Source organism: Aotus nancymaae, unplaced genomic scaffold (genome assembly GCF_030222135.1).
Source record: "Aotus nancymaae isolate 86718 unplaced genomic scaffold, 86718_ANA_hifiasm-v0.15.2.pri h1tg000155l, whole genome shotgun sequence".
Taxonomy (NCBI): Eukaryota; Metazoa; Chordata; class Mammalia; order Primates; family Aotidae; genus Aotus; species Aotus nancymaae.
The window spans coordinates 2,355,336-2,379,902 of record NW_026988570.1 but is presented as its reverse complement, the minus strand read 5'-3'; the positions used below and the strand labels follow the sequence as shown (position 1 = coordinate 2,379,902).

General features: G+C 44.2%; 1 protein-coding gene across 1 annotated transcript in view; it reads right to left on the bottom strand.

The window, feature by feature from the left end:
* Positions 1–515: 515 nt before the first annotated feature.
* The window catches only part of LOC110567839 (uncharacterized), a 48,180-nt gene continuing 24,128 nt past the window's right edge, over positions 516–24,567 (bottom strand). The window contains exons 8-14 of the mRNA XM_064371648.1: positions 14,908–14,994; positions 14,474–14,572; positions 10,226–10,340; positions 9,858–9,944; positions 7,882–7,954; positions 3,737–3,869; positions 516–1,773 (exon numbers count right to left, since the gene is read on the bottom strand). Coding sequence (XP_064227718.1) covers positions 1,699–1,773; positions 3,737–3,869; positions 7,882–7,954; positions 9,858–9,944; positions 10,226–10,340; positions 14,474–14,572; positions 14,908–14,994 — 669 coding nt within the window. The 3' untranslated portion in view covers positions 516–1,698. The remainder of the gene's footprint in view (positions 1,774–3,736; positions 3,870–7,881; positions 7,955–9,857; positions 9,945–10,225; positions 10,341–14,473; positions 14,573–14,907; positions 14,995–24,567) is intronic.

Below are 24,567 nucleotides of genomic sequence, written 5' to 3'. Positions count from 1 at the left end.
TGCCCACTACAGAACTGGGGAGTACAGTCACAGTGTAAAAAGGTAATAAGCAGAAAACTAGAAAATTAGGAGTGGCACAGAGTGGCTAGAGATCTCGTAATGATATAGACAGGAGTCAGAAGTAGCACATGCCCAGAAGCAGGTATACCTAGAGGAGAGACAGGAGAGGGGCATGACTGTGTCAGGGTAGTGCGCATAAGTAATGAGAAAGAATCAACATTGGAAGGACCAGATACACAAGGAACATCGCACAAGAATGGGGCCAAACAAGCAGAATTAGGCCAGTCACAACCCACATGCTTATTTGGGGGTAAGATGTCCCTCAAGGAACCTACCTTGTCTCAAAGAGTCTCAACTCTTGGAGCCTCAATGAGGGGCGGTCACTAGGAAGCTTCAGCAAACTGCAGCGCAGATAGGACTCAGCTCTAAGAACCAACATTTCAGTCCTTGACTACTACATTCACAGAATGAAAACAAAGTTGGAATAAGGCATAATAGCCCCAGTAAAATGGGGAGGTGCTTCATGTGGAAACAACTTTCCTATGTTAACATGGAGTTGAGACACAAAATTTTAATCTTTGTAGGAATGAGCAAGGGTGGTGTTCTAGAAACACTCCCTGCAAATCAAAAGAACCAGGCACTCACCCTTGATTTTTATATATAGGTAGGATTTATCACTAAGCTCTGTTCAGGAGGGTTTCTCCTTCACATGTGTATCCCATAATGACATATAAAAGAGAATTTTGCCAATAAAAACTTATACACTGACCAGGCACGGTGGCTCATGCCTGTAATCCCAGCACTTCAAGAGGCCGAGGGTATGGATCACCTAAGGTCAGGTGTTCAAGACCAGCCTGACCAACATGGAAAAACCCCGTTTTCGACTAAAAATACAAAAATTAGCTGGGCACGGTGGCACATGCCTGTAGTCCCAGCTACTTGGGATGCGGAGGCAGAAGAATCACTTGAACCCAGGAGGCAGAGGTTGCAGTGAACTGAGATTGAGCAACAGCACTCCAGCCTGGGCAACAGGAGCAAAACACTGTCTCAAAAACAAAACAAACAAACAACAACAACAACAAAAAAAACTTATACCCTGTACTTGGAATACACTGTTTTGTTTTGGGTTAAGACAAGGTCTCACTCCATCACCCAGGCTGGAGTGTAGTGGTGAGATCACGGCTCACTGCAACCTTGACCTCCTAGACTCAGGCGATCCTCCTACCTCAGCCTGTGGATTACAAATTAGCTGGGCCCACAGGTGTGCACCACCACAGCCAGCTACTTTGTAAGTTATTTGCAGAGACTAAGTCTCTCTATGTTGCCAAATCCTGGGCTCAAGTGATCTTCCCACATCAACCTCCCAAAGTGCTGGGATTACAGGCCTGAGCAGGGCCAGAGATTACACTGTTACTCTTGGAAGTTCAAAGGTCTTACAGACAGCACCCTTACCTCAGTTACGTTTACACATCCCTTTACTTTTCAACGAGTTCAGTTAAAGAACCCTTAATGATCCCATAGCTGAGTCTGCTTTGTGCCTGTACCAAAGAAGGGGCACAAGTTACATAATACATCTGCTCAAAAACACTAGTAAGTCAGTTTTGAAAACGCAGGTCTCTTGATGCAGTAAATTCCATGAAAACATACTTCCCCTTATTAAAAAAAAAAAAAAGCTTCAAAGATGTTTAATTTTTTTTTTCAAAAATAAAACTGATTCATAAAGTGCAAGAAGAAGTCATTTCTTTCCAGTAGTCTATATCCACTTTCATCAAACTGTTGGAAACAGAAAAGAGAAAAAAAATAGAAATATACGATCTGTAACTTCAAATTGTACTGTGGTATTAAACCATGAACCATAAGATCTGGTGTTAAAGACAAAACTGAGGCCTAGAGAGCGCTATGGACTGTCCACGGCACCACTGCTGGTCATGGCCAGGATGAGACTTGAGCCCAAAGCTTTCCTGCCTGTAATCATGATCACGCCTCTGTGTTGCCAGGAATGAAATCTGCACATCAGACAACCAGTAAAGGAACTGATGCAAATGTGGCCCCCAAGACCCTCCTGGGCCTGGCAGGGGCTGGCCTGTGATGATGTTCAGTAGAATGGAGAACAGGAACCTTTTCAAAATCACCATTCTGGCTCCTCTCCCTGAGACATCACCCCCACCCATTCCAGATCTGGTGATATTTAAAACCAAGGCCCTCCCAGAAGGCCCCCACCCCTGCCTGGTCTGGTCTGCACCACCCCACGCCTTGCCCCACACAACCCCACCTTGGACCTCAATGAGCCTGCAGGGCTGCTGGTGGCATGGACGTCCTTCATGCATCATCACCCCCTCCAATACCAGCAAGAGCACAGGGTTTCCTAGCAGCCTCCCTGGCCATTGACCACTATGTGTTTTTGATATGCAGCCAGCAGTCTCCTCAGAGGGCCCCTCAGTCAGGACAGTCTACAGGCTACTGCAGTCAGAGGGGATATTGTGCAGAGACTGCTATCATGGCTTCAGCTAAGCCTGCATCAGATGTTTAACCAGTCTTCCCTTTCATGCAATTCTAGGCTTGCCTGGCTTTCCTACTTTGGCCTCTCTCTGGAGTCCTGAGGATGGCTGAAATGGCTTCTATTGCAGACCTGAGGAACCAGTTTTCCTCGGCACTCTGATGCTGTCTGTGCTGGTATCTTCACCACAAGGCTCTCTGGGGTCTCACTCAGTATCAGACAGTTCAGCCAAGGGACCTGGGCCCCTCCTGACATGGGACTTCAGACCTGAACACCCACCCGGCCCCACTTAAAGAGCCACCACAAAACAAGCACAGGAACTGGGGTGCACGGGCGGGCGTGAGGTCAGGCCCGAGTGCACATGTTGATGGCCACAGCTGTGGCCCCTTGCAGGAAACACCACCGTAAGGGGAAGCCCGGGTCAGGGCAGGCCGTCTGTGAAGCGTGGCCGACCTCGAAGCGAGTAAAGAAAGATTTTCCTGCTATTCAGATGACTGCGGGCTGATGTCAGGCCTAAAGTCAGGTGAATGAAATTTATTCCTTCTTGATGGAAAAGCTGGACTCATGCCCCAGATATATATTCCTGGGGAGTCTTAATTTTTCTTCCAGCTTCACCAAGCTCAGTGGAGCTTACTTAAAGCAGGCTTTTCCTTCATGCAGAGACAGAGAAGGTCCAGAGAACAAAGTAGCCTGGGGCCCTGGGGAGGAGAAGGAGGCCATTCCAGAGCTTTGCTCTCCAGGTTCCTCTGTCCAAACCAATATATGGGAGAGTCAGGGCGGGGGAGGCAGAGATGGCTCCTGGAGGTCTGGCCTCATTGCCTCCAGACCGTGATGGAGAACATTACACCCTGTACAGACACAAGAGGATCAACACTCCTAGGTGAACTCAGCCAAGACATGCCGACCTTTGCCCACACAGGCCAGCCCTTAGCTGCTTCTCCAGCAGATGTATTTGCTCTGAACATCCCATTCTCCCTGGTCATCTCTCCTGCACAACGCCTGTGCTCCACCCTCATGATTAGCAGCACACATCTGGTATCCAGATGGGTGGGACCCCCTCTTAAGAAGGGCGTAGAAATATTCCCTGTGGATGGACACCTGGCACTCCTCGGCATCTAACCGGGAACCCTGGCCATATTATACCAATCATGGCTCAAGAAGCTCAGCTCCTGAAATTGTTACTCATTCCTGAGCCATGAGAGAATTAACAGTAGATAAATTCAAATCAGAGTCAGCTACCTTCATGACACCCGGAGCTTGGAAAGCCACAGCTAATCTCGAAGGGGTCAGTGCTGCCAGCATGACATTGAATCTTGCGCTTTTGTTCCTAATAGGAGAATGGTACTGGCCATCTGGAGCCACAGAACCAAACCTGTGGAAAAGAGAGGTGGGGTTTCACAAAAAAAAGACATAGCACCACTAGAAAAGAAGTCAGGTGGCTCCCATGTGCACACAGGGAAGTGATAGGATTTCCCCATCTTGGAACTTCCCCCTTGAGACAGAAAGCAGATAAGAACAGGGGGAGTCCCCTCCAAGAGATGCTGAGAAAGACTTGACTCATGGGAGGTAGTGGTTTCCTGAGACATTAAACCAGCACCAAAGCCTGACTGTGCAGACCGCACACTGACCCACTTTTTAAAAACTGAGATGTAATTCACATACCATAAATTTTTTCCCTTCAAAGTGTACAATTCAGTGGATTTTCTTATAGCCACAAAATTATACAACCATCACCATGATCCTATTCCAAATCATTTTATCACCCCAAAAAGAAACCCCACCCTACTAGCAGTCCCTCCTTATACTCCCCTCCCTCCAGCCCTTGGCAACCATTAACCTACTTTCTCTCTCTATGGTGCCTGTTCTGGGAAAAAATTCACATATCAGATGTGGTCTTGATGTCTGGCTTCTTTCACTTGGCATAATGTTTTCAGGGTTCGTCTGTATCATAGCATGTGTCAGTACTTCAATTCTTTTCATGGTTGAATAATATTCCATTGTATGGATATGCCATGTTTTCTTTCCTATTTCCTCAGTTGATGGATATTTGGATTATTTTCCCCTTTTTGCTATTGTGAATAATTATGCTATGGACATTTGTGTATAAGTTTTTGTGTGGATATGTATTTACAATTCTCTTGTACATAATGTTTTTACACATACCTAGGAATAGAATTGCTGGGTCATAAAATGATAACTTTACACTTCTGAGGAATGGCCAAACTGTTTTCCTAGTTGGTGCCACCATTTTGCAGCCCCACCAGCAATGTATAACTAACAGTCCTAGTTTCTCCATGCTCCCCAATACTTGTTATTGTCTGTCCCTTTAATAAAAGACATTGGCCGTGTGTGATGGCTCACATCTGTAATCCTAGCACTTTGGGAGGCCGAGGCAGGTGGATCACCTGAAGTCAGGAGTTCAAGACCAGCCTGGCCAACATGAAGAAACCCCGTCTCTACTAAAAATACAAAAATTAGCGAGGCATGGTGTTGCATGCCTATAATCCCAGCTACTCAGGAGGCCGAGGCAGAAGAATTGCTTGAATCTGGGATGCAGAGGTTGCAGTGAGCTGAGATCACACCACTGCACTCCAGCCTGGGAAACAGAGCAAGACTCCATCTCAAAAAAAAAAAAAAAAAAGACATCTTAGTAGGTACAGAGTGGCATTTGTGGTGGTTTCAATTTGTATCTTCCTAATGGCAGTGATGTTGAGCATCTTTTCAAATGCTTAGCAGTCATTTGTAAATCTTTAGATAAATGTCTATTCAGATTTTTACTCATTTCAAAATTGAGTTATTTGCCTTTTTATTTCTTGAGCTGTAATAGTTCTTTCTATATTCTGGATACTACAGCCTTATGATATTAATATATATGATTTACAAATATTTTCTCCCACTTTGTAGGTTTTCACTTTATTCATAGTGTTCTTCGATGCAAAAAAGTTTTTTATAACTTTGATGGAAGTCCAATTTATTTTTAATTTGGTTAGTTGTGCTTTTGGTGCCATATGTAATAGATTGTTTAAACCAAGGTCACAAAAATTTATACCTGTGTTTTCTTCTAAGCTCTTACATTTAGGTCTGTGATCCATTTTTAGTTGATTTTTGTATATGGTATGAAGTAAAGGTCCAGATTCACGCTTTTGCACATGGCTATCTAGTTTGTCCCAGCACCATTTGTGAAAAAGACTATTCTTTCCCCATTGAATTGTCTTGGCTTTGCAGTGGAATATTAATTGACAGTAATTGTAAGGATTTATTTCTAGACTCTTCATTCTATTCCAATGTCCATACATCTATCCTTATGCAAATACCACACTGTCTTGATTACTTTGTAGTAAGTTTTCAAATCACAGGTGTGAGTCCCTCCTACTTTGATCTTCTTTATCAAGATTATTTTGGCTATTCTGAGTTTCTTTTTCCATATAAATGCTGGTGGTCCTGAGGGGAGCTGGGGGGCTTTAGCACCCACCAGGATAACTGTGAAGATGCTTTTATTGTTTCCATTTTATTTCCTATCAATTCACAGGAGGAAAATGTTAAACAGAATTTGGTTAACTAAATTGCTTAAACCAAGGTCAAAAAAATTTATACCTGTATTTTATTCTAAGCGTTGTGTAGTTTTAGCTCTTACATTTAGGTCTGTAATTCATTTTGAGTTGAATTTTGTAAATGGTATGAAGTAAAGGTCCAACTTCATGCTTTTGCACATGGCTATCTAGTTTGTCCAAGCACCATTTGTCAAAAAGACTATTCTTTCCTCATTTAACTTAAAAAAAATCATTTTTTTCTTTTTCTTTTTGCATTCTTTTTTTTTTTTTTTTTTTTTTTGAGATGGAGTTTTGCTCTTGTTACCCAGGCTAGAGTGCAATGGCGTGATCTCGGCTCACCACAACCTCCACCACCTGGGTTCAGGCAATTCTCCTGCCTCAGCCTCCTGAGTAGCTGGGATTACAGGCACGCGCCACCATGCCCAGCTAATTTTTTGTATTTTTAGTAGAGACGGGGTTTCACCATGTTGACCAGGATGGTCTCGATCTCTTGACCTCGTGATCCACCCACCTCGGCCTCCCAAAGTGCTGGGATTACAGGCGTGAGCCACCGCGCCCGGCTCCTTTTGTTTTTAATTGACATATAACAATTATACATGATGGAGTACAGTGTGATGTTTTGATACATGTATATATTGTATAATAATACAATCAGGGTAATTGGCATATTCATCATCTGAAACATTTATTTTTTTTTGAAATGAGGACATTCAAAACTTGTAACTATTTTGAAAAATACAACGCATCACCTGTCCAGTATCACACCAGAACTTACTTCTTCAATCCAACTATAATAGTATCCATTCACCAACCTCTCCCTATCCCCTCTTCCTTCCTACCTTCCCCAGCCTATGGTAACCACTATTCTATCCTCTACTTCTTTATCCTCCATTTTTTTTAACTTTTATTTTAAGTTCAGCAGTACAAGTACAGGTTTGTTACACAGGTAAACTTGTGTCATGGGGTTTGTTGTACCAATCATTTTAAGACTTTTTCCCATACAATTTTCTTAAGCTTTTGGCATCCACTACAATATTTATCTACTGGTAACAAAAAAGAGTAAAGCATTCAAGGAAAATCCATAGGGAGGCAGGAAGACAGCTGGTTGTGTGCACGCTGATTGCTGGCTTCGTCACCGATTTAACATGACTATGGCTCAGGATTTTTATTGGATGTGTGAAATGCTGCTGAGAAAATTAAAGGTACTTGGTGTTTCTTAGCTTCTGTAAAGAACATCATTAACCCCTAGAGCTCCACTTCCAGAACACACCTGGAAGCTGAAAGTGCCTTATCCCCTACCACTCACAAAGGAAGCAATAGCACCCATCTGTTTATAATTAGCAGAAAAAAAAGGAAAAAACCTAAATGCCCAACAATAAGAAAGTGATTATATAACTCGTAAAGCATTTATTTAACAGTCTATCATCGTGGTACTAAAGATAATAATGCATGTGTGTTCCTAGCGTTAGATAAAAACATTTGCTATATAATGTTAAATGGAAATTACGGATTATTTTACAAATAGAATCTAGAAGTGGATCTTGTTTAGTAAAAATCTGACATCTCTTTAGACATATGGGCATAGAGAAAAGTCTGGAAAGTTGTATATTAAAGTGTAACAGTCATTCTGTCTGGACAATAGCATGTTGACTAATTTTACATTTTTTTCTATCTGCAGATCTATCTTTTCCAATTAGTTGTCAACAACCCTGTAAGGGTGGTTATGGGAAAACAGCCCAAACATGCAGCCCATGAGACCCAAGAACCAAGCCAACTTTGGAGATCAGTGAGATCATCTGCACCATAGACCTGAGTTAAGGCGAAACTACTCACTTGTCCAGCAGGTTCTCCCCGGGTATCCGAACCTTGTGAAATATTAAAATCCCATTGTCCACACCATGCAGACCTGGAAAGAATAGAAAGGGGGAATCTATGCGGCATCAGAAGTATTTTCCCTACCACTTCCCACATCTGTCTCCACTAAAATACAAAGCCCTTTATTTCACTTTCAGAATTGTTGGTGCTTTTTCCTTTTGGGTGGGCATGGGGATGTTGTTTCCTTGATGAGCTATGCCTGTTTCTCCCACCAGCCTGGACCCTTCCTCTCTAGCAAGAATGAGGAGAATGGAGAATGGGCTTTCCTTCTGTGCAGCCTGCGTGCTTTGGGGATATGGAGGATGCACACCTACCTCCCGAGCAGTGACTGTGATTAAGAAAGGGAGAGTTCCAAGCAACTGAAAGAATGGTAAGCTGAAGACAGAAGCAGGGAAGCAGGCTTGCTCTCCCCAGGAATGGGGAACAAGTGCCCAAATCCCTCCTCCCTCCCAGTGTTCTCTCATCCGCACACAGAGCAAATTGGTGACAGCAAATGCCTACAAGACAAGGGAAAATAGCCACAAGGACAGCAGGAAGTGGGAGAAGCAATGCGGGGGGCGGAGGTGGTCCTGAAATCTGGCAGACACATTTCCTAAAGACGCCTGCCAGAGTCTGGGGTCTTCTCTTTGGGAAAACTTACAGAGATCGAATCTAAGGGAAAACAATCTGTCTTTAGCAAATGTCTTTATTTAGAACTTCACCCCTTGACAAGGACATACTTGCATTTAGCAGCTTACAAGGACACCAGAGACTTTCTGCTGTTGCCAGTGTTTTCAATGTCTAGCACAACTTCACAGAGCTCGTCCTACTGCTCTGCTCTCAGCAATGTTTGACATGCAAGGCACTTTCAAGGAGCCCAGCCCAGCCAGGGCCTCGGTCACCCCTGGAAGAGACATCTAAAACCCTCACAAACCCACCTACAGCCATGCCTGCAGCTGTGGCAGTGGGCAGTAAGCACTAAGGGCCAGGATGGGACTGTCCCTTTCACCAAAGGATGGGCCACTTCTTCCCTCTTCTCTTCCTGCTTTTCCTTCTCTTTTTTTTTCTTCTCTCTCAGACTCCCTTCCTTGGCTTGGCTTGACCTTGACTATGAGTAGTCGTTGGAGCATACAGGCATGTCCTGATCTCACCAAGCACTATGGGTAAAATCGTATCCATGTGTTGAAAACCTAACCCTTATACCTGTGTATGTGACCTTATTTGAAGATAGAGTCTTTACAGATGTGGTCAAATTAAAATGAGGTCATTGGGGTGGGCTCTAATCTAAATGACTTCTGTCTTTGGTAAGATGGGGCGATTTGGAGACAGATACGCACAGAGGGAGAACACCAGGTTAACATGAAGACAACCATTTACCAGCCAAAGACAGAGTCCTGGAACAAATCATTCCCTCACCACTCTTAGAAAGAACCAACCCTGCTGATACCTTCGTTTTGGATTTCCAGCCTCCAAAACTGTGAGACAATACACTTCTATTGTTTAAGCCCCCCAGTTAATGGTACGACAGCCCTAGCAAACTAAGGCACTGAATTAGTCATTAGGATTCATCAAGGGCCTCATAAGCACATATGTTTAAGCTCCTAAAATAGGTGGCCAGGGGTGCAAAGAAGAGAGCTGCAGCCACCCCTCTGAGAGCCCCCAAGTCTAAGGAGAGAGAAGATAGAACAGCGTTGTGGGCAAAACTGCCTCGTTACTGGGAAATTTGAGAAGCTGGGGGAAAACAGACTAATGCACATTCATAAAAGACAATCTGCAACATTCCTGAACAGTTCTACATAAAAGACTTCAGGAGGCTTCAAAATCCAGACATCTTCCCTGGGGAAGCTTTCTCCACGCTCACTGTCTCAGTGATATAAGGTAGGTCAGTCTCCTTGAGTAGGGTGGGAAGCAGGTAGGAAGGGTGAGCAAAGGAGAGGGGTCACCTGGAAACTCACCCTCCTTGTATGTCATATCAATAGCTGTCACTCCTGGGTACAATCTTCCATTTTCATCCCAGACAGGAACGATGAAACAGTGGGGCCCTAAGAAAGACACAGAGATCATTATTAACCTCTCCTTCCTATAGCTTTACTCATTTCCTGGAATGGTATAAAATTTCTGTGATCCTCAAACTCATTCAGTTCTACAACTGTGCACCACACATGAGAGCGTATAATGTCAGATAAATTTCTTCATGCATATTTAGGAGATAAAGTTAGTACTGAATTATTTACAAGACAAAAGCAACTTTGCGAAATGGGTTTTCACTGGTAAATAATACTAGTGAAGATAATTATTCTAGTTGTCTATGTTGGCGACAAACCTTGAGATCTTCCATCTATGATGAGCTGGGCAAAGACAGCTGCATAATTTCCATACATGGCGTTTCCGATATACATCTTCTCGGCATCTTCACATGGCGTGTCAATTACAAACTCCTACACAGAAACAGCAGAGCAACAGTGTTTCCTTTCCCATGGATCATTTCAACTCTCTGGCTCAAGGCAATGAAAACTGTGAAAACAGACCCACACCGTCCAGGGTGCCGTTTTCAGGGAATTTCACAGCAAAAGAGAAGACAACGGGAAGGTCACCTGGCTCCAGGTCGTGAAACCAATGCGGCTGGCTGTGCTATCACCTCAATTCACTTATTTCACCTCCACTGCAACTTTGAAAATGGCTGGAGATTAAAGTGATTTTTCAAGGAACAATCCAGTCCAGAAAATAAGTTGCCAATTTTCAATCTTTAAAAGGTGTTTGTTCTCTCCCTCCCAGCCTCTCTTCTTTATAATACCGGGCTGACGTGTGCTATTTGGCTGAGCCTACCTGGCTTTAATGTACAAAATCTTTCTTCAGTTATCTCTCTAGACTTCTTCATAGCAAAGTTTTGACCTTTAAATCATCTAACACCAAAACCTCAGAAAGCCCTGGTGGTCTATGCTCAGCTCTCCACACCCCTCACCCGACCTGCAAGATTTCTAAGAAAGGATGGAACATCCAATGATCTGGGCCCTTAGATGGCTTGTCCCAGGGTCCACATCTGTGAGTTGCATTTTGTCTACTGGTGTTCACTCCTTCTGGGCAAATCAGTTGGCTCCTCACTCTTTCCCAGGCTCCGAACCTTCCTGCCTCCATGACATGGGTCTTTGTTTAAATGAAAATCAAGTAATCAAAGGCCAAAACTGTATGCTTGGATACAGTAAGATTGATAGACAGCCATGACTTATTCCTACCATTGCTTAGAGTATCAGCCCAAACAATTTTTATTTTTATAATAAGAAATCCTTCGTTTACTCCTTTGAAAATGCCTCTCTCTTTTCCTGACCAATGTATATCATAATTAAAGTTTCCCAAAAGAGGTTCACATGTTCAAGCTCCTAAAACAGAAGAACTTGTAAATGAGTCTCTTTCTTAGGAGGGAAAAATTTTAGAATGTACCATGCAGTTTGTCTCTGAATATGTCCAAGAATTCCAGCTCAAAACAGTCTGAAACTAACACTGGTCATAAAGAAGCAGGAAGAAAATGCAAGGGTTTTGTTCTCAGGCTCGGCTCAAAACTCCATCTTCTTTTTCCTATGCTCTGGAAGCCGATACAAAGGTCACAGTGGAAATGCTCCCCCTCACTTCTTGGCTCTTCCCAATCTCCCTTGCCACCTGGGTTACCTTTAAGCCTCTTGCCAAAAAGGAAATGGCCCTGCTGCCAGCTCTGAATACAGGGCACCTGGGGCAATTTGGGATCCCAGAGGAAATGGTAGAGAGTGGAACTGCACATTTAATTGGAGTTGACAATATTGAAGATGTGACTGAACTAAATCAACAAGTTATTGATCATGCAAGATTATCTCAGATTTCAGACTATAAAGTATATAGACAACACTTTCCCGCTGGCCAAGAAATACAGTCTTGAAGCCTAAGAAAACATTCTCTGAAATATGTTTGCACAGGGAAACTTTTAACATGTGCAAGGGCCTTTCAGAAACATAAATGGACATGCTGAATCTTTTTAAGAGAAGTCTCTGGAGGCCATCCTTGTCTTATCAGGGCAGCCAGGGCTTCTCAAAGAGAGGCATTACTTGAGGCAGAGTGCAGTGAAAATTAACAGTAACAAAAATACAACCCATGTGGGTGGGGGCATGCTTACACCCAGGGTAAGAAAGGAAAGTGGCAGAGGAAACACTGGACTGGCAGAAAAGATGTGGTGGGATGGGGAAGGGAGCAAGAGGTCACCCGTCCCTATAAACATCTGCTGCACCCTGGGAAAGGAGATTTGTCATTTCTGGCAAAATGCTTGCTTTGGAAAGTTTGCATCAGCCAAAACCCTGGTGTTAAAGCTGCATCTAAATAATGCACACCATGTGTGTCAGTTTCTGTAATTATTTGTTGAAGCAAAATGGTCAGTGTTGTAGGCACTGAAAATGATGCCTTTGGCCAGAGAGTTCATAACCTCATTTATTTAGGCTATTTAGAGTAAAGTATAAAAATAAAACTGTCTCTGATGTCTAAACTATCCATACTACTCCCAATCTACCTCCCAAAAATAAATGTAAAACAACCAACCCACAGGAATGAAAAACCAAAATATGTAAGAGGTTTAAATGATCCCTGGGGAAGAGAACACTTATTTAATACACTCCGGCATTTTGAAAGGGAAATGAAGGGGAAAACACAGAGCCCAATGAAGGGAGAAATCCATTCCCTGCTACGTCAGTTCTCGGAGGCATGAGCTTATGATGGGATTGTTCTCTCTCCCAGCCCCACAGGAGACAGTGTTCACCAGAGGCCCCTCGTCATTATGATTGCAACTTTGCAGGTCCCCTGTCAGACAGTGGCAGCTGCTGAGGCACTCCAGGTAGCTAAGTCATTTATGCTGTTTGGGGAAAATGGGACCAGCGCAGGAAATTATTTTTGTGAAAAAAGCAATAATTGTAAAAAGAAACAAATAAATAAGAGCAGTGGGTGTTTTCCCCTGTCGATGACAGCAAGGTGACCTCAATACCATGGCTTTGGGAGAGTGAAAAAAATTGGCCAGCCAAAAGCCAAAGGATGTTAGGTCAGTCACCACTGGCAGAAAAGCCAGGCTGCCGAGGGCAGTCCCACCCGAACCTAGCTTACTCATTAACTGCATAGCCAGAGTCAGCTGCTTAACCTCTGTGAGCCTCCGTTTCCCCATCTGTAAAGTAGGGACAATAATATCTTTTTATAAGATTACAGAACATTTGAAATGATGTTACAAATGGACTGCTTAGCCTAGTGCCTGGCATATCCATGCTCAGTTAACAGGGTCAGTTTAATGTTGCACTTCTGGGACTGTTGCTGCAAGGAAACAATACTACACAGAAGGAATTTCCTACAGAGCATGGTGCTTCGCGAGTGGTCAGTGCAGGGCAGTGCTTATTCTTGTTCTTACGATGATCTTGGACATCATGGCTTTTGGAGAGAACTAACATCAGAGCAGGAGGAAAAGAAGGGTATCCTCCAGTACACCCCGCCCCTGAATCCATCATTCCAGACACTGGCCACCTCCAACCAGCATTCGTGGGTCAGGAAACTCTGCTAACAAAAATCCACACACTCAAGGACAAACTGCAAAAACAAAGAACAGACAGAGCGGAGCAGCTGCATAGCCAGGCAGCACCTGCAGCCACGCTCAGGCACGTGCTTGCACACCCAGACTGACACAGCCTCATTTCTAGAAAGAACCTCAACATGTATTTATCCCTTTGTAATTCTTAGGAACACCCAATATTAAGCAAGAAACTATAAAGAAGAGTGAGATAAGTACACAGGTGCTTTCTTTTTCCATGGTTGGCGGTGGGGTGGGAGGTGGCTGTAGGAGTTAAAGAGATGGGCATGAGGGTTACAGAGCAGCGTCCCCACGGTACGTTGTGATCCACTATGGACAGAGATAGCAGCGTAGAGAGACTTAGTTAACATCTTTTTAATTATCAAGAAGGGAAGGGAAAGGAAGAAAAACAAAGAAAAGGAAAGGAAGAGAAAGAAAAGAATGAAAAGGAAAAACCTTAGCACTGACCACACGTAGTAAAGGTAGAACAGTCAGATTGTTTGGTGCCACTCTTGTTTCTGTTGTCATGTAAAATGTCAGTGCAGGTCAAGGTGAGGGACAGCACATGATCCCAGTACAGACGACTCAGCTCCTGCTAAGGCAGCCCCAGCACAGTCTGTGCCCTCCTGACACATGGCACAATGGAGAGAACCAGCAAAGGCTTCTCCTCCAGTCCTTTCCTGCTACTGTTAGGAAAGGCTAACCAAATGGCTTTAGTGTTCTTCTCTTGGAGTTATGACAAGGGATTACATTCACAAGTGCACATAAAGTGTTGGAGCAGTGCCCAGTGCCTCAAACGTACCATATAAATGTTGGCTGGTGTTGGGTTCATGATGGCTGAGCACATATCCACCTCTATTAAAACACATAGACATTTACTCTGAATCTCAGCTCTCTTGGCCAAAAAGCACACACAGAGAGTGTGAAGCTGGACACAGAAAGAAGGAGATCTGGTTCTGTTCAGGTTTTCTGCTGCCGTGGACGGCAGGAGAAGGACAGATTCCTCACCTGGGCAGAGAGGTCAAAGGTGGCTTCAGTCTGGATCCCTCTCACGTTGCTCCCATGGCCCCTCTTGGTCGTTGCAAACATCCCAGTGTATTTCTGCTCCTGTAGTTTACCAGATGTTAGAAGGGAATTAGCTGGTCTGACAGTTGCTCCAAATGCAGATCTCCCAGACCATTAAGAAAGATGGTGAGAGAGAGAGAGGTGGGTTGGAGAAAATTATTAAAACACAGTCTGATGATAGCGAATGTGAGTTTAACAACATGATAGGCTCAATGCAATACAAAAAAGATAGTCTTGGAATTTTCATTCTCAACAAGATTTTTGATGACAGAAATTGTTTTATTTTGTTTTTCTTCAAACACATACATATGCATATCTATCTACTACATATTTTTAAGGCTTTCCATAGAAGACCAATATGGAGGAAAACATCATACCTGGAGTGGCTGAAACCACTTAGTAACATGTTCAGGGCTGCCGAGATTCCTGATAGCACCACCAAATAGCCAATAAATTATTCCACACTGGAAACAAGGGCAATACAAACCATCATTAGCAACAGGCAACAATCTAAAGACAATTAAATCCATGGCCAAACTCCTCAGGAAGCAGCTATTCAGCTCCCTGTGCTTTACGTAAGCCCTGCAAGTGGCATGCTTCTTTGCCCTTCCTCTTCTCTGCCTGGTGAGCTCCAGTTTCTCTCTGCAGATGTGGCTCATGAGTCACTCTCCTGGAGAGGCCCTCCCAAGTCCACAGAAAGTCAGTCCTCTATCCTCAGGCCTCCCAGATCCCCCCATCAAATGAAAGCTCTGAAACACAGAACAATTCTGTTTTGTCCTCTCAGGATCTAGCTTGGGGCCTGAGGGAGAAGACATGTAACAAGTGCATGTGCAATGACCCTTGATGCTGACCCCTGTCTGCGGAGGTGAGTCCTGCTATGAGAAACAGCGTTTCCTTTCAGGAAGACAGAATGGAAGAGGCGATGCTGCAAAACGAGCAGGCACACAGCTTGGGAGGAGTGCCCTGGGTTCTAATACCAGGTCAGCTACCCACTGGCTGGAGGATCTTGGACAAAGACATAGTAGCCTCGGCTTCCTCATCTGAAAAATAAATGGTGAGAGTACTTGCTTACTGAGCTACACACACACAAGCTTGTTGACTCTCACAACAACCGTGGAGAGAAACTGTCATCATCACAATTTAATTCTGGAAACTGGGATTCATGGAGGGAAAGTGTCTTACCCAAGGCCACACCCTCAGAAAGTGGGCAGGACTGAGGCTGAAACCCAAGATGCCTAATGCCTAATAGTGCTTCATATGGTGGCCATGAGGATTCAGTGAGTCAACCACCAAGCCCTTTGCTTGGTCTTTTGTGGGTTTTTAGTTTGTTTTTTTTTAAGAGACAGGGTCTCACTTTTTCACCCAGGCTGGAAAGCAGTGGCACGATCACAGCTCACGTTGCATGGTTAAACTCCCAGGTTCAAGTGATCCTCCTGCCTCAGCCTCCTGAATAGCTGGGACTAGGGACTACAGGCACACACTACCTCACCTGGCTATCTTTTTTTTCATTTTTAGTAGAGATGAAGTCTTGCTATGTTGCCCAGTCTGGTCTCAAACTACTGAGCTCAAGAAATCCTCCCACCTCGGCCTCCTGAAGGGCTGGGATTACAGGCATGAGCCACCATGCCCAGTCTGCCTGGTCTTTTGTGAATCCTGGAAAAGTGTCCCTGACAAAAAGGAGGAGGAAGAGAAAGAGGATGAGGATGAGAAGGAGAAGGAAAAGAAACAGGAAGAGGCAGAGTGGCTTGAGCAGGGCCATTTGGAAGGAGCAGGGTGACTGACTGCAAAGACAGAAGAATTTGAATGTAGGGACATTTGCTGTGTCTGCAGGTCAGAGTTCCTTTCCTGTCCTAGCTATACAATCCTAATCTTCACCTGGGGAGCCCTCCTCCCCTACAATCTGTCCAAGTGGTTTGTGGGTGATGTTGACAGCACCCCCAGCTTTAGGATGAGTTGGGAGCCCAGGACTGGCCCGACAATGGCTCTCAGGATGGATTCGTGATCTGGGTGGGTCCATTTGAAGTGCAAGCCAGGACACAAGGCTGAGCTATTGTGAAAGAAAAGGCCTCTTTCGTGATGCTATGGAATCTGGAGGATGGAAGCCTGGAGCCATATAGCCATGAACTGGTGAATGACGCCAAAGTTTGAGGACCAGGTTGGGGGAAGGAGGCAGAGTAGAGAGATGAGAGAGACCAGGTCCTGCACACCCAGACCTGAAGCCTGCTGCACCCTAAACTCTTAAATTACAGCAGCCAATAACTGCCTTTTTTGCTTAGGCAAGGTTAGAGTGGACTTTTTTTTTCCTGGGGCCACTTCATCTAGATGAGCTCTCTGTTCATTCCCCATATGTATGAACGACCTGGTATTAACTTTGTGAAATGGTACTTGATCAATTCTAGCAGCTCGGACCAGCTAACATGCTCTGGCATCAGGACAGATGAATTTCACTAGTCACATCTGATATGTGAAGTGCTTTTCATTTGGAGAATCATAAATTATCCTGGGAAGATGATTCACACCCTGATGACTCAGCTCACTTCTCTACAGAATCATTGCGGGCACTGCAAATTGCATTACTAATTCCAACACGGGAAATGGAAGCAACCAAATGGTACATGTTTTTCCCTAAACCATTATTTGGGGAGTTAAGTCTTAAAAACTATTTTTCTAAAACTAAAACAAGTTAGGTTTTCTACCTCTAAATATCTTTGGCTGGTGTCTAATACACTCTTGACAATATATTCCTTTTCTAGGTTTTAAATCCTTTCCTTCTCTTCAGGAAGAGGAAAAAAAAAACCTAGAGTGTTTTATCTACATTTTGAAAGCCCCATGCATGAAATGTCTTGGCACCCTGGGCTGTGGAAGTGAACCTGTAAGTTTGCAGGAAACTACAGCAGTTGACAGAGGCAGCGTCTGCATGACCTCAATCCACACAGTCAGGTAAAGTGTGGGGTTCATTTCCCACAAAATCCATATCCTCTGAATGGCAGGTAATGCAACCAAGCCAGGCCAAATGCAGGTGGAGATCCTGGGGATTGGAAGTGGAGAGCTCCCTAGCCTGACACGCTTTCAGCAGGTGCCTCCTGGGAGAAGCATGGGCTCCAGCCCACAGGCCAGGAAGGAGACAGACAGGGAAGTGGGGAAGTAGAGGGATTTGGGGGAGATTCTGGAGGCAGAGCTGGTGGAATGGATTTGGGAGGAGAAGGAAAGAGAGGACTCTGGAGGACACCTGGGTCTGTAACCTGAGTTTTCAGGAGGATGAGGACCTATTGATTGCAGTGGAACTGCTTGGAGGAGGGGCTGGGAGGGGCCAGAAGGAGGGAATGGACTCCTTAAAACAGAAATACTGAGGCTGATGGAAGGTAGGCATCAACCCATCACATAGGAGTGTCACAAGTGTCCTCTCGGAGGACATTTGTGGCATGCCTGTCAGACTACCCAGCATCCTGTCCCCAGCAGGCCTCAGGGAACAGGACACAGAGAGGACCATTTGCTCTGAGAGAGACTGCAAAGATCAATGGTAAGAGAGAAAAAGTAGAGTTGGTGGGGAGACGCCTAATGAAAACTCCAACTTCAAACATGCACCCACCTTGTTTGAGAAAGCCCTCTCTCCTTTCTCACTTGTCAAGGGAAGAAAAAGGACAGCTATGACATGGAGCATTTGAGGTAATATGCCCAATGAGGGTCGGCAGCAGCCTCCAGAGGCCACAGTGCAAGCTAGCTGAGGGCTGGGAGGTGTAGCCAGGATAGTTCACAGGGGCTAAAGGACGGAACTATGGCAGGGCTTCTTAGCTTCTGAATAAAAAGTAAAAGGAGACATCCTGAAATGGAAGGGAAATCTGGTGGGTTAGAGCTGGGAAGGCAGGCTGGTTGCACCTCAACACACTAACGGAGCTACTACCTGGAAGACTGCGGGGCTGGGTCCCCAGCCACGTCCCAGGAGGTTACAGTCCCCACCACTTATGAAGCTCCTGCTACTAGCGAGGCTTGGCATGGGGATCCTTGTAGGCATTACTGATCTAAATCAACACACAGCCTATGAATGGGCATTAGCAATGCCATCTTTACAGAGTGTCCCCCTGCCATGATGGACCAGTGAGGTCTATCCCATGGGCAGGAAGCCAGCTGGCTTCCTGGCTGCAATAGGCCAGGCCATTCCTATACAACAGTCCAACAAGGGTCTCCTAAAGAGACTTCAAGTGTATTCAGGATCTCCTAATTCCAAGAGCAAATTTTCACAAATAGAAAACTGGAAGTGTTTTTTTAGACAGTGGGAACCCAGAAATGGACAGAATTTTTTTACCCACAAAATTCATATGTTGAGGCCCTAACCCTAATGTGATGGTATTTGGAGATGGAAACTTTGGGCAATGGTCAAGGTTAGATGAGTTCATGAGGGTAGGACTCCCATAATGGGATTAGTGCCTTTAAAGAAGAGGAAAAAAGACCAGTACCTCTCTCCACCAATGAGGACACAATGAGAAGGTGGCTGTCTGCAAGGCAGGAAAAGAGCCCTTACCAGAACCTGACCATGCTGGCACCCCGATCTTAGACTTTACGGCCTCCAGAAAGGTGGGAAAATAAATTTCTGCTGTTGGAGCCATCCAGCCCATGGTATTTTGTTATGGCAGTCCAAGAAGGTTAAGACAGATAGTAGGATGAATCAAATAAGGGAAAGGAGGAGAGCGAGATCCAAGATGGCCGGTTAGGAGCAGCTCAGGATTGCAGCTCCCAGTGAAAGCGCAGAGGGTGAGTGGACGCTGCATTTCCAGACAGATTTTTATTGCCCACAGACCAGGAGATTCCCAGGCGGAGGAGCCCCACGGGTCGCCAGCGCGGCTGTTTTGCCGGCGCCCCGGCACAGTGGTTCCCGGCGCAGAGTAAACGGGACTGGGTCCCCTTTTAGCCAGCAGTGAAGCTCTAGGAAGGCAGAGTCGCTCATTCATCTGATTAAAAAAAAGGGGACTGAAACAGGGAGCCAGGCCAGGAGATTCCCAGGCAAAAATGTGCCGCGAATCTCAGCACCGCTGTTTCAGCTGGCGCAGTTGGTCACCGCAAAGGAAATCACACAGATCCCGGTGCCATTTCAACAGGCAACTAGAACACCTGGGAGAGAGTCGACCGTTCAACTTAAAAAAAAAAAGGCTCTGAGGCAGGGAGCCAGGTGATCAGGCTTGGCTGGTCCCACCCCCATAAAAAAAAAAACTGCGATTGGAAACACTCTGGGCTAAGAGTTTCACAGCAAGCACAGCTGAACCCAGGACGGTCCAGCTCTGTAGGGGAGCGGCATCCGCCATTACCGACTCACTCCACCACTACGGAGGTAGTCCACCATTGCTGAGGCAGCCTGCCATTGCCGAGGCAACCTGCCATTACAGAGAGAGTACGCCAATACAGAGGTGGGCCACCATTGCCGAGGCAGTTCTAACTACACCCATATAAACAGGATGGCAGGGAAGTTCACACAGCAGCTGGGCGGAGCCCACAGCAGCTCAGCAAAACCTCGCAGGCAGACAGTGACTAGGCTACCTCCTTGCTGGGCAGGGCAGCCCTGAAAAAAAAAAAAAAAAAAAAGGCAGAAGCACAAAGGAAACTCATAAATAAAGTCCCAACTCCCAGGGACAGAACACCTGGAAAAAAAAAGGGGTTTATGAATTCTGCTGCAGCAGACATAAACGTACCTGCCCAGCAGCTCTGAATGAACAACAGAGCTCACAGCTCAGTACTTGAGCTCCTATAAAGGACAGACTGTCTCCTCAAGCAGCTCCTTGACCCCCGTATATCCAAAGAGTCACCTCATAAAGGAGACCTCAGACTGACATTTGGCGGGTATCCTTCTGGGACAAAGATAGCAGAAGAAGAAACTGGTAGCAACCCTTAGAGTTCTGCAGCTGCTGCAGGTGATCCCTAGGCAAGCAGGGCCTGGAGTGGACCTCAGCAGTCCTACAACAGAGGGGCCAGACTGTTAGAAGGAAAACTAAGAAACAGAAATAACTTCATCATCAACAAAAGGGATGTCCACTCAGAGACGCAATCTGAAAGTCAGCAACTACAAAGACGACAGGTGGATAAATCCACAAAGATGGGAAGAAACCAGCGCAAAAAGGATGAAAACACCCAAAACCAGAACACCTCTCCTCCTACAAGGGATCACAGCTCCTCACCAGCAAGGGAACAAGTCTGGATGGAGAATGAGTGTGATGAAATGACAGAATCAGGCTTCAGAGGGTGGGTAATAAGAAACTTCTGTGAGCTAAAAGAACATGTTCTAACCCAATGCAAAGAAACTAAGAACCTTGAAAAAAGATCTGACGAAATGCTAACGAGAATGGACAACTTAGAGAGGAATATAAGTGAATTGATGGAGCTGAAAAACACAACACGAGAACTTTGTGAAGCATGCACAAGTTTCAACAGCCGAATCAACCAAGTAGAAGAAAGGATATCAGAGGTCGAAGATCAACTCAATGAAATAAAACGAGAAGGCAAGATTAGAGAAAATAGGGTAAAAAGGAATGAACAAAGTCTCTAAGAAATATGGGACTACGTGAAAAGACCTAATCTGTGTTTGATAGGTGTACCTGAATGTGACGAAGAGAATGAATCCAAGCTAGAAAATTTCCCCAGGAAAACTTCCCCAACCTAGCAAGGCAGGCCAATATTCGAGTCCAGGAAATACAGAGAACACCACAAAGATATTCCTCAAGAAGAGCAACCCCAAGGCACATAATCGTCAGATTCACCAGGGTTGAAATGAAGGAGAAAATACTAAGGGCAGCCAGAGAGAAAGGTCGGGTTACCCACAAAGGGAAGCCCATCAGATTCACAGCAGATCTCTCAGCAGAAACCCTACAAACCAGAAGAGAGCAGGGGCCAATATTCAACATCCTTAAAGAAAAGAACTTTCAACCCAGAATTTCATATCCAGCCAAACTAAGCTTCATAAGTGAAGGAAAAATAAAATCCTTTGTGAACAAGCAAGTACTCAGACATTTCATCACCACCAGGCCTGCTTTACAAGAGCTCCTGAAAGAGGCACTACACATAGAAAGGAAAAGCCAGTACCAGCCATTCCAAAAACATACCAAATGGTAAAGAGCATCAACACAATGAAGAACCTGCATCAACTAATGGGCAAAACAGCTGGCTAGCATCAAAATGGCAGTATCAAATTCACACATAACAATATTAACCTTAAACGTAAATGGACTAAATGCCCCAATCAAAAGACACAGACTGGCAAATTGGATAAAAAGCCAAAACCCATTGGTGTGCTGTATCCAGGAAACCCAGATCACATGCAAGGATACACAAAGGCTCAAAATAAAGGGATGGAGGAAGATTTACTAAGCAAATGGAGAGCAAAACAAAAGCAGGAGTGGCAATTCTCATCTCTGATAAAATAGACTTTAAAGCAACAAAGATCAAAAGAGACAAAGAAGGACATTACATAATGGTAAAAGGACCAATGCAACAAGAAGAGCTAACGATCCTAAATATATATGCACCCAATACAGGAGCACCCAGATACATAAGGCAAGTTCTTAATGACTTACAAAGAGACTTAGACTGCCACACAATAATAGTGGGAGACTTTAACTCCCCATTGTCAATATTAGACAGATCAACGAGACAGAAAATTAACAAGGATATCCAGGACTTGAACTCAGACCTGGACCAAGCAAACCTAATAGACATTTACAGAACTCTCCACCCCAAATCCACAGAATATACATTCCTCTCAGCACCACATCACACCTACTTTAAAATTGACCACATAATTGGAAGTAAATCACTCCTCAGCAAATGCAAAAGAATGGAAATCATAACAAACAGTCTCTCAGACCACGGTGCAATCAAGTTAGAACTCAGAATTCAGAAACTAAACTCAGAACTGCACAGCTTCATGGAAACTGAACAACTGGCTCTTGAATGTTGACTGGATAAACAATGAAATGAAGGCAGAAATAAAGATGTTCTTCGAAACCAATGAGAATAAAGACACAACATACCAGAAACTCTGGGATACATTTAAAGCAGTCTCTAGAGGAAAATATATAGCAATAAGTGCCCACATGAGAAGAAAGGAGAGATCTAAAATTGACACCCTATCTTCAAAATTGAAAGAGCTAGAGGAGTAAGATCAAAAAAACTCAAAACCTAGCAGAAGACAAGAAATAACTAAGATCAGAGCAGAACTGAAGGAGATAGAGACACAAAAAACCCTTCAAAAAATCAATAAATCAGGAGCTGATTTTTCAAAAATATCAACAAAATAGACAGACCACTAGCCAGATTAATAAAAAAGAAAAGAGAGAATAACCAAATAGATGCAATAAAAAATGATAAAGGGGATATCACCACAGATTCCACAGAAATTCAAACCATCATCAGAGATTATTACAAGCAACTCTATGCACATAAACTAGAAAACCAGGAAGAAATGGATAAATTCCTGGACAGTGGCCTCCTCCCAAGCCTAAACCAGGAAGAAGTCGAAACCCTGAATAGATCAATAACAAGGTCTGAAGTTGAGGCAGCAATTAAGAGCCTACCACCCAAAAAAAGCCCAGGTCCAGATGGGTTCACAGCTGAATTCGACCAGACATACAAAGAGGAACTGGAACTATTCCTTCTGACACTATTCCAAATAATCCAATAAGAGGGAATCCTTCCCAAATCATTTTATGAGACGAACATCATCCTGATACCAAAACCCAGCAGAGACTCAATAAGAAAAGAAAACTTCAGGCCAATATCCATGATGAACATAGATGCAAAAATCTTCAATAAAATACTGGCAAGCTGATTGCAACAGCACATCAAAAAGCTTATCCACCATGATCAAGTAGGATTCATCCCGGGGATGCAAGGTTGGTTCAACATACACAAGTCTATAAATGTAATTCACCACATAAACACAACCAAAGACAAAAACCACATGATTATCTCAATTGATGCAGAGAAGGCCTTTGACAAAATTCAACAGCCCTTTATGCTAAAAACCCTCAATAAACTAGGTATTGATGGAACGTATCTCAAAATAATAAAAGCTATTTATGACAAACCAACAGCCAATATCATACTGAATGGGCAAAAACTGGAAGCATTCCCTTTGAAATCTGGCACTAGACAAGGATGCCTTCTCTCACCACTCCTATTCAATATAGTACTGGAAGTTCTAGCCAGAGCAATCAGGCAAGAAAAAGAAATAAAGGGTATTCAAATAGGAAAGGAGAAAGTCAAATTGTCTCTATTTGCAGACGACACCATTGTATATCTAGAAGACCCCATTGTCTCAGCACAAAATCTCCTGAAACTGATAAGCAACTTCAGCAAAGTCTCAGGATATAAAATCAATGTGCAAAAATCACAAGCATTCCTATACACCAATAACAGACTTAAAGAGAGCCAAATCAAGAATGAACTGACATTCACAATTGCTACAAAGAGAATAAAATATCTAGGAATACAACTAACAAGGAATGTAAAGGACCTCTTCAAGGAGAACTAGAAACCACTGCTCAACGAAATAAGAGTGGACACAAACAGATGGAGAAACATTCCATGTTCATGGTTAGGAAGAATCAATATCGTGAAAATGGCCATACTGCCCAACGTAATTTAGAGTTTCAATGCTATCCCCATCAAGCTACCAATGACCTTCTTCACAGAACTGGAAAAAACCACCTTAAACTTCATATGGAACCAAAAGAGAGCCCGCATAGCAAAGTCAATTCTAAGCCAAAAGAACAAAGTGGGAGGCATCACACTACCAGATTTCAAACTATACTACAAGGCTACAGTAATCAAAACAGCATGGTGCTGGTACCAAAACAGAGATATAGACCAATGGAATAGAACAGAGGCCTCAGAGGCAACACAACATATCTACAACCATCCGATCTTTGACAAACCTGACAAAAACAAGCAATGGGGAAAGGATTCCCCATTTAATAAGTGGTGTTGGGAAAACTGGCTAGCCATGTGCAGAAAGCAGAAACTGGACCCCTTCCAGACACCTTACACGAAAATTA